The sequence below is a fragment of the Rhagoletis zephyria genome, unplaced genomic scaffold (assembly GCF_001687245.7).
Source record: "Rhagoletis zephyria isolate East Lansing unplaced genomic scaffold, Rhagoletis_zephyria_1.1 Rzeph_scaffold_00584, whole genome shotgun sequence".
Lineage (NCBI taxonomy): Eukaryota > Metazoa > Arthropoda > Insecta > Diptera > Tephritidae > Rhagoletis > Rhagoletis zephyria.
In genome coordinates this window covers 97,526-112,417 of record NW_016157668.1, presented here as the reverse complement: position 1 = coordinate 112,417, position 14,892 = coordinate 97,526, and the positions used below count along the sequence as shown (strand labels likewise).

General features: G+C 35.0%; 3 protein-coding genes across 5 annotated transcripts; 1 reads left to right on the top strand and 2 right to left on the bottom strand.

Annotated features, from left to right (window-relative positions):
- Positions 1–2,881: 2,881 nt before the first annotated feature.
- Pex6 (peroxisomal biogenesis factor 6) lies at positions 2,882–6,938 on the bottom strand. 2 transcript variants are annotated; one of them, XM_017612869.1, is made up of 5 exons: positions 6,714–6,936; positions 6,343–6,580; positions 4,547–5,836; positions 3,228–4,485; positions 2,882–3,164 (listed from the first exon to the last, which is right to left on the bottom strand). In XM_017612869.1, the coding sequence occupies exons 2-5, from the start codon at positions 6,379–6,381 to the stop codon at positions 3,019–3,021; spliced, it is 2,733 nt and encodes a 910-aa protein (XP_017468358.1). In that variant the 5' UTR covers positions 6,382–6,580; positions 6,714–6,936; the 3' UTR covers positions 2,882–3,018. The 2 variants fall into 2 exon arrangements, with proteins under 2 accessions (XP_017468358.1, XP_017468359.1); XM_017612870.1 differs by lacking the exon at positions 6,343–6,580 and having other exon boundaries at positions 2,902–3,164; positions 6,714–6,938.
- Positions 6,939–9,023: 2,085 nt separating this feature from the next.
- On the top strand, positions 9,024–11,495 carry Sting (transmembrane protein sting). Of its 2 annotated transcripts, none has more exons than XM_017612868.1 (5): positions 9,024–9,082; positions 9,729–9,890; positions 9,944–10,476; positions 10,565–10,847; positions 10,925–11,495. In XM_017612868.1, the coding sequence occupies exons 2-5, from the start codon at positions 9,866–9,868 to the stop codon at positions 11,071–11,073; spliced, it is 990 nt and encodes a 329-aa protein (XP_017468357.1). In that variant the 5' UTR covers positions 9,024–9,082; positions 9,729–9,865; the 3' UTR covers positions 11,074–11,495. The 2 variants fall into 2 exon arrangements, with proteins under 2 accessions (XP_017468357.1, XP_017468356.1); XM_017612867.1 differs by lacking the exon at positions 9,024–9,082 and adding an exon at positions 9,397–9,612.
- Positions 11,496–13,204: 1,709 nt separating this feature from the next.
- Positions 13,205–14,724, bottom strand: Orc6 (Origin recognition complex subunit 6). Its single transcript, XM_017612894.1, has 3 exons — positions 14,176–14,724; positions 13,981–14,110; positions 13,205–13,883 (listed from the first exon to the last, which is right to left on the bottom strand). The coding sequence occupies exons 1-3, from the start codon at positions 14,238–14,240 to the stop codon at positions 13,275–13,277; spliced, it is 804 nt and encodes a 267-aa protein (XP_017468383.1). The 5' UTR covers positions 14,241–14,724; the 3' UTR covers positions 13,205–13,274.
- Positions 14,725–14,892: the final 168 nt, after the last annotated feature.

Here is a 14,892-nt window from a genome sequence, read left to right as displayed (position 1 = left end):
AGATTCTTAATGCAAAAATGGAGTTGCATTTAATTGCATTTAGGTGACGAATTTTGTATGGATAAATGTACATTTAGAGTAGCATTTAGAGCTAAATGCGCTAAATGTGCTTTTACGCGTAAGCAAAAACAGCCCATAACCTAATATTCACGCACGCCGCCAATTTACTGTCAAAAATTTCTCATGCACATACAACTTGTATGGGACCAACCGAAATTGAACGGCGTGCGTATGAAGCTAACTCAATTTCCAATTTTTGTTCTGCGTGACATTTTGATTAGACGTTTCGCTCAATGAAATCAAATTCAAACGCACGCAAGCCAATTTCGGGTGACGCAAAAAAAACAAATTCGTCGGCGTGCGTACCAAAACGCAAGCCGCGAATATTAGGTTAGCCTGTAATGCAAAAATGGAGTTGCATTTAGTTGCATTTAGGTGACGAATTTTATATGGATAAATGTACATTTAGACTAGCATTTAGAGCTAAATACGCTAAATGTGCTTTTACGCGTAAGCAAAAACAGCCCATAACACTGACCTTATTCAAGCTTTTCTTATACCAATCTCTGAAAAAAAGATTAAAAAACAGCATACAAAATCTCATTACGATTCCGTTCAAATTTTTTTTTAATTTTCTCAAAATATTTTTATGCAAATATTTTAAGCTTAAATAGTTTTGTCATTTGAGGGGTTTAAAAAAAACTTTAAGAAACTATTTTTACGTATGAAAAACCTCATTTTTGGAGGTGTTTTCAAATCGGTTCAGCTCACGTAAATCTTGATATTTTTTCCGAAATATTTTGATGAACGTCTTAAAATATAATAGATTTTAGGAGTGTCCGCTATGCACAAAATTTGTACAAGTTGGTACCAATTGTTACCAAATCGTGTTCGTTTAGCCAAAAACCCAGTAAAACTTGCAAGGAGAGAGCACAATTTTAACATTTCATTTAGGAGGGGGAGTTAAAATCTGTCAAACGAAAACAAGTTTTCGCTGAAAACCACTTGAAAACTCACGTTCCACTCATTCCAATCGGTGTCTTCACTAGTTTTTTTCGACTATTTATCGAAGTGGAAGTTATATTTTATCATTTTTAATACGCCATTTCGGATTTATTGTTAATAGGCTGACCAAAATAAAATAAGCATGGAAGTAAAAGGTTGTTAATGAAAAGAAATTGAAGGAAATGTATTTTGGTTTTGTATTTGGGCAACAAAACTGTAAACAAAGGATGTAAGAAATGTCAACGAAAACACCAACAGTCGGTGTGAACAGCCTTCAGTCCACAATCCCGAAACTCGTTTTCAAGGTGTTTTCGTTGTTGGTCAGAACATTGTATAACTGTGTAATATTGATGCGCCTAAAAGATGCAGCGATTTCTATTCTCAAATTACATACCTGATGACAGTACGAATGGCAATTATAATAGGGAGGTTTTAATTTTTTAAACTAGTTATATTTTTATTATCAACATTAATTTGAACCAACAAGTTCGTTAAATTTAAAAATGAACAATCTTGTTGCGATTTACTAATGAAAGAAGTAGGTAAATATTCGTTTATTCAATTAATTTAATTAATTCCAAACATTTGAAAGGNTCTATGGAAGTAAAAGGTTGTTAATGAAAAGAAATTGAAGGAAATGTATTTTGGTTTTGTATTTGGGCAACAAAACTGTAAACAAAGGATGTAAGAAATGTCAACGAAAACACCAACAGTCGGTGTGAACAGCCTTCAGTCCACAATCCCGAAACTCGTTTTCAAGGTGTTTTCGTTGTTGGTCAGAACATTGTATAACTGTGTAATATTGATGCGCCTAAAAGATGCAGCGATTTCTATTCTCAAATTACATACCTGATGACAGTACGAATGGCAATTATAATAGGGAGGTTTTAATTTTTTAAACTAGTTATATTTTTATTATCAACATTAATTTGAACNATTTCGTCTCTTAACATTGAATTTCTGTAGTCCAACGATTCTCACCCATTTTGTCTTGTTGGCGCCAGCGAATGCAGAACAAACATTTCTTCAAATTTAAAAAGTAAAAATTTCACTACTAACAATTTAAAAATGTTCTTAAAACTTGCAAAGAAATTTGGAAAAGAAATATCACTGTTTTTGTTTTTAGGAGTAGGGTGGGAGTGTCATTGATAAAATTAGAGCGAGAGAAAGTTTTTCTTACAAAACCTTTCATTATTGAATCATGGTTTCTACCTGAAATAATTAAAAAAAATTATTATGCTCTCTTTGGGAGAGTAAGGTACCTTATTCTCTGAATTTTGTTACTGGCTAATTCTTACTGGCAGTTGCATAGTGAATACTCCTTTTATAATTCCAATGGAAATACAGTACCGATTTTTTTTGTATGGGGAGTGATGCAGTCTAATGTACATACATAGCGTCGTTTAAAGTACAAAACCGCGTATCAACAAAATGCAAAACCGCATATGTGAGGCTGCATAAATTATTTTTTAGAGAGTAAAAACACTCATATTTCAAAATAGTTTTTTTTCTTTTTTATGAAGCAAACGCATTTCTGGCTAGTATATTTCAGGACGAGTGGATAAGGATTGAGCCAAGAGCTTGTGTGAGCAATTCCACTTTTTGGCAGCAAATGTCAGTTGCGCGGTTTCGCAGAATGACGATAAGCGGTTTTGTACTTTAAACGACGATATGTAATGTTAGAAGTATTTACATAGGCGTGATAGGTAGGCTTTTTATCATTAAAATGTAATCATCTGCAGTACACATGTATGTATGTATGTGTATGTAAGTGCACGTGTGTTTGTGTTCACCTCATGAAACCAATTAAAATGGGGAATCACTAAACACCACAGTTCAACGTATGATAAGCTAGTTACAATAAATAGTCTAGATCTCAAAGAAGCTGAAGAATTTTTATATATAACTTTTATCATTAACAAACTGTTACTTAACATTTTTCTTAAAAAGAGTTAGATTGAAATTGTTCATCTGTGTGTTATTTTGTCATCCAATGTCTAAACATAACAGTGGCTAAACACCGTAAGACGATTTCAATTGATTAAAGTATTCCAAATCATTTTTACTGATCGATGGTACGAACTTGCTGAAAGACTTTGTGAAGTCCTGCATCTCGACCAGCACGTTATCCGCTACTAGCTGCTCATTACCGGTATTATCTGTATGCATAAAGACACATGTGCGTACATAAATAATTTATGTTTATATCAGTATGTATTTACCTTTAAGATGCTTATCAACTGTACGTCTTACTGCCGATAACCAAGCGTTCGAGCATATCGAATACAAATCAGCGCCAGACATATCTCCCTTAAGTTGTGCAGCAATACCATTCAAGTCTAGATCTTTAGCTAAATGGAAGCGCTGTGTCTGCGCTCTTAAAACCGATGCTTTATCATCGGTCGTCGCACATGGACCTACATAAAAGAGCTTATCGAAACGACCAGGCCTCAGTAATGCTGGATCAATAAGATCCGGTCGATTAGTAGCAGCCAAGATAAAGACTGGTTTCGTTGCATCGCCTAAGACATCCATTTCAGCAAGTAATTGCGATACTACTCTGTCCATTACACCGCCAGAATCGCCAGCAACACCTCTATTCGGCGCTAAAGAATCCAATTCATCTAAGAAAAGTACACAGGGCGCTGCTGAACGTGCGCGTGCAAAGACCTCGCGTACGTTTTGCTCACTCTGGCCAACATACATATTCAATAGTTCTGGTCCTTGAACCGATAGGAAACTTAAATTGCACTCCGTGGCTACAGCCTTTGCTACCAGAGTCTTCCCAGTTCCTGGTGGACCGTAAAGTAGTATTCCTGAACGTCTTAAATTTTTACCAATTAAATGCATGTGATTCAATGGCAGACCGATACTACTCTGAATCTCATCTTTGAGTTTGGAAAGACCACCTATATCAGACCAAAGCACTTTCGGCACTTTCGGCGCCCCAAGACTATCGGCAAACAAAGATTGCATATTGCTAAGGTGTTTAGAAAAGTGTGTAAATTTGAGGCAGGAACTGGATTTAATCTCTCGGCTGTTACGCATTGCACGGACTGCGTTCTCATATAGCATTTGCAAATCGCCCAGTAAGGAGCCCTGTGATTTTTCTGCAACATCTCGCAAAACGGATTTCGCTTGCGACCATTTTGGGGAGATTTTCGGCATATAACGATCGCTTTGGTCTAAACTAAAAAGGGGTAAAGTTGCAATCGCTTTTTGATTGAAAATTTTATCGTTGACGACTTCGCGTGAGTGTAACCAACATAGTATTCTGTAACGGTCTTCATTGGTTGGCATTTCCAATTTTATGACCTCCAAAAAAAGTCGTTGTATCATTGGTTTGAGAAATTTTTCATTGGTTAGGGCTACGATAACAATTGGATGCTTGCGGTCGTGTGTGAATAGTTCCTCAATTTGCACTTGAAAAGCAGATAACAAGCGGAGATCCTCATTACCTTCATTATCGATGCCAAATATCTGATGAATTAAGAACTTTATATTAGTACATAGGAAAAAAATTATCAAAGAATTCTTTTACCTCAAAATTGTGGAAGCATATTAGGAATGGCTCGCTAATGCTACCTTTTGCAAAAACTGTTTTCAATTTCATTTCGGTGTGAGAAGGCACTTGTGATACTATTTCAGCACAGTCGACCCCAAATACATGGAGACCCAGCTCTTGCGCAACGGCATTTGTCAGTTTCGTTTTGCCAGCCCCACGCTCACCTTGCAAAAGAAATATGGGGTAGATGTGCTTGGACGACAAGCAGGCAGACTTTTTGGGCAAAAAAGCATCGATGGAGTCGCGCAATAGGTGATATGAACGCCTTAAGCCGGTGGGATAGTTGTCCGTGATGGCAATATTGTCTAGAAGTTGTCGCGGCAGAAAGTGGTGCGTGTGCGGCACCTGCACCAAGTTAGTGAAATTCTTAGCAACAATGGCTTGCATCTCAAATTCATTGCCTTTTAACTCAAGATGCGCACACCGGAAGTAAACATGTTTCAAATAAGCGAAAATTAAGTAATAGTGCGCATACGCAGCGGTTCCCACCAGTTGTGCGTTTACTTCAATGCGATAGGTGTGTCCACGATGTAGCAACCGCGGTGTGTTAAAATAATTATTAAGAATTAACTCGGACACATCTGCTGGCAAATCATATGGATTATTTAATATATAGATGTGCGCTTTGGTAGCAATACTAGGAATCGTTTGATCGTCGCTTAAGTGCTCCAGATGTGCCCAGAAGCGTGTGCGTCTACTACAATCGTTAGTTATACGAAAACGATCCATTAAATTAGCATAGAAATTCTCCTGTACAAAAATACAATTTGATTGACTACTAGTACTGTGTAGCAGCTGAGCGACGATTGTATGTGGCGCACAACTAAGCATTTGTTTGATAACATCATCGGGTGCAGAGTTTAAAGTCTTTGTATTGGCAGCAGTAGATGAGCGATGTAAAGCGCCCTCGGCGGTAATAACTAAATTAACAAAATTTACATCAGCAGACTCTGTATATTCATCATAAATATCTTTCGTTGAGAATACAATGTGTTCCGACTTTATAAGCTCGTTGGCAATTAATAGCTCATACAAAGTATTCGGTATGGGGACCAGCCGATATTTGCCCTTATAGTATTTTATATAGCGCTTATAAACTTCGTAGATCAGGTTCCCTGGAAATACATACCATGGGAACTTGGGATACAGAATTTGAACCGCAACATTATAAGCCTCAATCAGTACCAGCATGCGCCCAGTGTATGCATATTTCATGGGTGAGCCATCGTCGATGGAAAGTTTTGAATTGCCCGCTGAATTTTTTTTCTAAATATAAGTAAAAATATTTTAAATGGTATATGAGTACACTTTTTAAGTGCTTATCGTCAACATCAATGCAAAATACCCTATTTTATATATTATAGAGAATGTGTATTTTTAAATATTCCGTTGGCTTCCTCCCACATACACCCCCATAACAAAATTCAGAGCCAAATTATACCTATAAAAGTACGAAAATATCACCATCAATGGCAAAAACCCTATATGACAGTAATCCAGATACGCAAAGAAAAAAATAAATGTTAAATTTAAAAAAAATTAAATAAATGGTTAAGAAGGGTATTTTGTATTGATGTTGACAATGTACATAATCTATACAGATATTAAATGTTTAAAGTTTTTTATATATTTTCGTATTTAGTTAATTTTTTCTGGACTACATATAGGGACTGTACTTCCTATTCCCAATTTCAAACTGTCAACTATGGCTATATTGAATAAGTAAATTCATGGAGGTACAATAACATATATACATTTGTTTAATTTCTTACCTGTTCAAGCATTGTAGTCTCAATTTGCATAGAGCACATAGCGCATATCTACCTATGTACACACATACGTATGTACATAAAACAATTAACACAAATTTGTAGTTAGTCTCTCAGGGAATTGATACAGAGCGTAACCTTAGGGCTTTGATTGACAAGAACATTAAGGGTGCAAGGTTAAGAACAATAGCATTATAAGCATCTTTCCAAGGCCTTAATTAATATTTTGACCAAGCTGTAACTGCAAATTTAATTAATATAAATATTTAAGTATTTACAAATTAGTATTAATAGTATATACATATGCACATATAGTAAGCAGAAATCGCTCGAAATGGCCTATTTACGACTAATTTTGCCAAATGGACTTTTACCTTTTTTATAATAGCGCGCCTCTTCATTGCGTTGTAACTTTTAGTTTCTCGAACCCGTTTATCGTTGCCTGCATATGTAAATTTAAGAACCGTCCGAAAAATTATAGTTTAGTTAATTTCATAATTAATTCTGGTGTTCCGCTTGCACTTTGTTTTACACAGGAATTAATAAACAGCTGATAACGAAAGTTTGAATGCCAACCCATTTTTTTTAGTACAGAAATAGGTTCCTTCCCGTACAACCCGGACCGGATCCGGTAAATTGAGAATAATAAGCGAAAAATTTACTCTCGAAAATTTTGTTAAATTTTTGTTTCATAAATTTGATTTTAAGAATATAACAGCCAGTTTCACTAAACTATTTAAGTGGAAATTAACTTTAATTTAATTCTCATTTAAGTAATTTTCAGTTTCAATAAACTATTTATTTAAGTGAGTAAAAAGTGGTTGTAAAACAGACTAGGCCAGCGAAAGCTTTCATTTGTACTGAGAGCTTTTGAAAGCTTTGGCACGTTGTGTTGTAAAAGCAGCGCTGGTATACAAGTAAGCAACAGATACACAATGATCAGGTGATTAAACGTGTAACACCTCTGAGCAAGGCGAATTTATATAAGGTGGTGTTGTTTCATCAGCTGTGAGTAGCGTTTGATTGTCAAAATTTTGTATTTCGTTAGCGAGTGAGTGAAAACGTGAGAGTGTTTGTATTTTCTGTCGCCCTTTTTCATTCGGGGAAGATTAGCTGAAATTTGACAATGGCTCGCTAAGAGCAAAAACAAAATACAAGTAATTGTTATATGTATTCGCCTTGCCTTCCATATATGTAATACTCCTATATTGGCAGTAAGAGCTAGTACCGTCCGAAAACACTACAGTACAGATATATCAACAAACACGTACGAAAGAAAAGGAACACATACGTTTATAAATAAACATGTACACAACACATATACAACAACGGCACTCAAGTACACAATACATTGACAAAAACGGTACTAGACTGTCTCGCTTTGATTTCGGAATGCTTACACACTGAGAAGTTAGCTTACTGCCAATATAGAAGTATTACATATATGGGTTATTCTGATTTAATTTTTATTTAAGTGAAGAGCATAAGTCACTTAAATCAAAATTAAAATTGATTGGTGAAACCGAAAATTCGAAAATTAAAGTAATTTTCACATAAATAATTTGGTGAAACTTGCTGTAAGGATTGAAAATACATTCAATATTCCTTAAAAGCACCAAGTAAATAGGAGTGTACTCGTACGCCCAACTATCTAAAGTTTTAGAAAACTTTTACTGGTTTTGCGTTCTCGTACCCAAAAAACTTGCAAAGTAGGGGAAATTGAGAGAGCACAATGTGAAAGAGAGCTGCAAATTTCTGCTGGAAAAATTTTTCCCAGCTAAAACTTGCAAGTTAGAAAATCAGCTGATCACAAACACATGTTTGTAAATAAACAAAAGAAAAAATGGCCTTTTTGAGTTATTTATTGCAAATTTTATTATTAATGCTAGAATACAACGAAAAAGTGAGTAAATTTAATAAGCACAACGTTTGTTAGGTTCATTTTTCGTTAATTTGCTATTAATCTCCAGTTTGTCTACTTTAGTGTGTGCTGACTTCGTTTGTACCATAATTTACCTTTAAATATACCAAAATAGATTTAAATGCAGCATGCTGAAATGTTGTTTTGCTGAAGTTTTCGGTTTTGGTAGGTTGATTGTTAAAATGAAAATTTTATAATTTTAAAGCTACATCTGTAGCTATATCTATTACATTGTTTTTGGATCAATGATGGGTGTTTGGAGGAGATACTCTTGTTTTGGAATGCGTCACCATGTGATATCACAAATAATTCTGAGAAAAATAACTTGTTCATTCCGATATAATTAATTTGTATTTTAAAAGGGTTTTTCTTATAGAAAACTATTCAATTGTATAAAATGCCAAATCAGGTGAAAATGTACCAAACAGAAAATAAATTGCCAAGTTAATCACCAGTGGCAACTGTGCAAGTGATCAGCTGTTTCGAAGGTTGCAAGTTTTTGCAAATTTTGCGTTCTCGTACTTCTGTTGATATTTCGTCTCTTTGAGAGCGAATGCTGCTAAATTCTCAGAACTTTTGCTGCTGGAGAATTTTGTCCTCTCAATACGAGTACACACCTAATGCATGCAACATATAAACAAAAAACAACTGATATGCACTTTGACGCTTTAGGAAGAAGAAGACACTTACGATCCAATACGTTCCAATTTTCGCTATCTATTACCCATTTTGTTGAGTACGGGAATGATTTCTGGGCTGTTTTGGGCACACGCGGTATCCCGCGTTGCGTATGGGATATAATCTACTGTGTGTGAGAATATAGTACGTTTATGCGACAGAATTCATAAATTCTTAATTTTATGAACTCTAAAATGGATCCGTTTATGCATAATTCGCCAATTCATGAAATGAAATGTTTTGAAAAAGTGGCAGCGCACTAGCGAGAGACTTAACAGTTGGGTTGTGATTTTTTGGCCTTTTTTTTTGAATTTGCAAAAGGGGTTGGTACCAGGAAATGGTCCATGTTATATTTAAATTGGTTTCAATGTATTTTAATTTATTTTATTTATTTTTTTTTATTTGAACAAATTCACGTAACTCTTCCAGTGTTTTAAATCATGGTTATGCCACTACATGCTTTTGAACCTAAAAACGTCATCACCCTAGTAAACAGCTGTTTGTGAAACGTGGCGTCGGCGGACAAGCACTTCACGATTTCATGGAATCATACTGAAATTTCTTGGTTAATTTTCGTGTATAATTGAATTCATGAAATTGTATTTGTACAGCCAATTTTAAATGAAATGATTTCGTGAATTGGCCTACGCATAAACGTAGTAATATATGCCTATGTACGTATATATCATAATTAATTTGTATAAACCGTGACCTTTAAAGGGTTAACGCTACTACCACTTTACCTGATACGCAGAAATAAAGTTTAAGTTTCTATTCTAAATATCATTAGTTTGCTTCTAAATAACTTTGTTTTGTGGTAATGCAAAGTGTTGAGACGGAAATTGATGAATTGCATGATTATGACGTGAGAGCTGGTGATAACAAATTGCACCGTAAAACTAAAGAGTTGCAAAAAAAAAAACCAGAATGGATGCATTTGGTTACTACATAGGTACGTTACCAATCTTCTCTTATTACCAATTTTGAATTCGTACATATTTGCAGACGACTGCGTGCACTTGTTTGCTACCATTTTTGTTGCTGATGTGTTACTTCGCTTTCATAAAGCACTATGGGAATACATTAAATATAAAAACCATTATTTGCCTGAAGATCGTTTGAAAATAATATTGTTTCGCGCTTATAGTTACAATGTGGCTACAATGGTGGTTTATGTGAGCATTTTTGCTGTTGCTGTAGTACGAGCTGGGCTCCCACCTGCTAAATATTTTTTATACATGCCGGTTTTGTGGTTATTTTGTCTAGCACGATTGGAACATAGCACCCTCGATTATGCCACGTTTATTCGAGGAAATCACGGCTTAGATTCTGCATCAAGTATGGCAGCTAATTTCTTTCATGGGTACTTGAAACAAATACTGGCACAATATAACAATAGTACAGGAATAAGAGAACGCATTGCCCATTATGAGCAGACACATGGTGTGAAATTTGCGCTGGACCGTCTGGTTGTACTTCTTTCGAGCCAACTTTACATAAGTTCGAAATTCGAGAGCCCTTATATTGAAAAGGCAGAGGTAACTAGAGTTAAACTGTTCAGTCAGATGAACATATTTTTCGCCATAATTCATACATATGTAATGTGAATTGTATGTTCAACATTAGCCACTCCCCAAAGTGTATATTAACCGGGCTGGTGTATATCGTCCATATCAAAATGATGTTTACCGCTTCACTAAACCTATCAACAATCGTTTTTATTATTTGGCGCTGGAAGGAGCTACACCAATTCTAACGTTTTTCGAAGCATTAAATTTTCCGTTAACTAGAACGAAGGAAATTGAAATAATGAAACGCGAGATTCTTTTAAAATTTTGCAAGTATTTGAGAAAACTAGTTTTTGAATGGCCAGAAACAGAAGCCCAAATTGAGTTAATTTTCTACGATGGTGAGTAAGAATGTACTTTTGTACATAAATAAATTTATTAATAAATAAATATTAAATTCTTGATGTCCTATGAAAAGACCGCAAACCGAATGGTGAGAAGCAAGATATTGGCGAGATGTTGTTTACTCATTTCGAAAGTTTAATGCTTAAAAAGGATATGTTAAAATCAAACGGAACTACAGAGAATATTGCAAACGATAAAGACGATATGGCTTTTACGCTATGAGTTTATGTACCTACATATGCATGTTTCCATTCACTATATATGCACATTCATATACATATACTACATTCATATACACAAATCTGTGAATTTAAGTAAAAGTAAATAACAAATCCGTTAATAAACCTGTTTTTTAAGAAATTTGTATGTTTTCTATATTGTGTAAATTCCTTCTCAGATATACATATGTATATAAATAATGTATGTAAGCACCTTACGACGTAAGCCATGTTTTCTTTCAGTTTTTAGTGCCAAAATTGTCATGACCAATGCCATCTACTAGTAAAGCACAAAATGAACACCTCCGACTACGCATTACGTTATCAGTTGCAAAATAACGTGCCGCAGAAGTTATTTCCAACCGCCGAACTACTCCGAGCGCCATCTCTGCATTCTACGTAACTTACTTTGTAAAACGGCACAGAAGTACATATGTTTGATACCAATTGTACGTTCTAAATTCCTACTTACATACGGCGGTCACGTCTTTGTTAAAGTAAGGGAGAATCGTCAGTGCAGTGGTCAGGACCGCCGGGTGAAGTGCAAGTTGCTGGTAAGGTATTGTACCCGGCGGTTCTTACCACTTAACTACGAATCTCCCTTACTTTAACAAAGACGTGGCCGCCTTATGTAATTAGGAATTTAGAATGTACGTTTGGTATCAGACATACTTCTGTGCCGCTTTCGGCGCTGGCCCAATGCAGGCTTGCTTTTCATGCCTTTGCTGACTTTTGTTTGAAAACTTGTTTGGCCGAATGGTGGCTTAAAACGCTGTCAAAGTAACCAGCTATCTGATTGAAAAGTCAGTGTCTGTTCCCTTAACATTAATTATTATTATCCTAGAAAACTCTAGAAGATGTATCAAAAACTTTCAGATTTATTTATAAGTTAATGCGAAAAAATGTTTGTATTTAAAAGAAGTGGTAATAATGATACATGCATATGTATATCTACATTTACTACAAAAACTATAACTTAAAAAAGGGATTTACTTGAAGAAAAGAGCTATAAGAAGTTTTTTCCTCTCGTGTAAAATTTGTAAAAGTGAGCTTTGCAATTTTTTACTATAATATAACGATATGTTAAATTTCATTTCGAATTGCTTTTTTTAAATTAATTTTTGTTTGAATTTATGTATTTGAATAGGAACATGCCTCTTTGTCAAAAGCCTACAAAACGCTTTCAAATAAAACATTTGCCTATTTCAAACTTTGAGGTGCTTAAAGCAAGTGCAGAAAAGCTGCCATTTGGCCAGCCTTTATACATTTTAATATATTCCAAATAATTTTTGACACTTCTCGGAGCGAAGCAAGCAACGCAAGCCTGCATTGGGCCAGTACATATTCATAGTCATATTTAGTACTCAACTAAGTCGAAACTATTCTAAGTCACAACTAAAGCTATTCATAGTCGCCTTAGTTTCGACTTTTCTGGCTAAGTACCAACTTAAAATTTAGTTTCGGCTGCAGCTGCAACTAAGTCGTAACTAGGAAGAAGTATTTTATCAAATTAAGGGAAAACAGACGAAATATTTAAAAATTAAGTTGGTAGAGGGTGATTTTGATAATATTGAATAATCTCCAATTAAAATTTACAAAGATCGATCCATTTTAATCGGAAGATGAAATTAAATGCGTATTACAATTCGAATAAAGCTACATCACAATTTTATAATTGGAATAATTTAGATAAATTTTCAAATAATAAGTCAGTTTCACGCTAGTTCTTTTAAAGTAAATTTGTGCATAACATTTAGATATCTACTATTTGTATGTTTCACAGTATGCTTTCGATAAACATCGACTTCACATCACCGCGGTTGTTCTGGCTATTTCACACAATTAACAAGAAAATGATACCTTATTCTTTTGCATAATCATGCAATGAAAATAAAAGTTACATAAACGAATGATCAAACTTGATAGTATTTAATAAAAATGTAATTTTTCCAAAATATCATAAAGAAAAATCGATACATTTTCACACTCGTTTTGCTATATCGCAAACTAAGTCCAAACTACTTAGTAGAAGTCTGAAATGCGACTATGAATAGAGGTAAATTTTAAGTTGGTACTTAAATTTAAGTTGCAACTTTGTTAGTTTCGACTTAGTTGCTGGACTATGAATACGCGCCGATATCTTTAAAATAATCAAAATTTGTGCGTCAAACGCGTTTTATATTTAAGTATTTGAAAGCTTTTATTTTACAGTCCTAAAATGATATTTTCCTTATCCAAATCGTTGTTTTCTTTTTCATTAAGTTGTTCTTTCAACTGCTCTTCTGCCATATGTAAAATTCGTTTCTTCCATTTTTCGTAATCTTCCACAGCAGGGGCCGATCTTTTTGTACTATCACCACAACACTTTGCGTTGGCTACAGAGTTTTCGCTATCTTCAATTAATTCTACTAGACGCGTCTTTAGCTTCTTATCGGTTTTGTCCTTGTAATGTTTGGTCAAAAATTTATTCCATCGCAGTTCGAGCTGTTGCCACTGTGTTGGACGCAAATTACTAAAGCTCAATATTTTTGATTTGGAGACTTTATGCTTTAACATTTTAGCAGCCTGAAAAACAGCCATCGCTGCATATTGAGGATGTATCAAATCGTTTTCGTCACCAGCACTTTCTTCTTTCATAACAGTTTTATACAGTTCCAACAATTCGTTGGCCTTTTGTGAAACTTCGGTCATATTTAATTGCACGCAGATATCATTCACTCCAACAATTTTATTCAGGTCCAATAATTTTTCAATCATTCTCTTATGTTTTGTGTAATGCGATTTGCGTAAACTGGATAGCTTGAGAGCTTGTTCCTGAAACAAAAAAATATATATCCACATACATATCTTGCTACCATGATTCAATAACATTATTATTGAATCATGTCTTGCTACCATATAATTTTCTTACCATATCAAAAGCTATGCCGACCAGCTCGGCAGCAACATCCACACACAACACAGTTTTTGCATATTCATTTAGCTGCAATGGAACATTGGCAGAACGCAACTCTAGCAGACGCAGTAGTTCCAGCGTTTTGCTGAATAGAGTAAAATGAAATTTTTAATCTTTTTTTAATTGCAGAAAAATTTATTTCTTACTGACCTTTGCATGCTGGGCTCATCGCGCAGACCCATTTTGCCAAGCATTTGTTCAATTAATGTGGCCATGACTTTGCCCCTGATTTACACTTTTGTTTTGTTAAAATATGCTGTTCTAGACGATATGATAAACAAAAACAAGCTATGGGTTTTCGTGAAAAACGCAATTTTGCGCTTCACATGTGCCGGCTTATTGGCGCGCGAAAATAACATGAAAGGAGAATTAAGATAAATATGTCAAAATAGAAACACGAGAGTTAACAATTGGGAGTATTCATGATGCGTGATTACTTGATCAGTTGGATCGATAGGGAAATTCTTCGTTTTGGAATACCTTCAGTTTAACAGTGCACCTCCTCGTCTGGTTCAGCTAAGGGGAGGCCCAGGAAGTTCGCAACTGCAACAGGGTCTGTCCATTGGGAGAGGGGTGTTAGCGGGGTGTGGTTCGGTTTTCGTTGTTTTCCTTGATTTGCTTACCATTCGTTCGTTTTCCAGCGAATCAAGAGCTCTGATCCAATACTTTTCGTGTAAAATCCTGTAAAAATGCATTTTTCCTGTAAAAACGTCAACCAGTGATCGCTGGACAATTTGCATGATTTTACCAGAAGAAAAAGTGCGGGTAAAATCTTGCAACTTCATTCTCTACACAACTCCGAAAATCTTTCTCATTTATAGAGTTCCGATCTAATTATTTTCGTGCAAAATCCTGTAAAAATGTCAA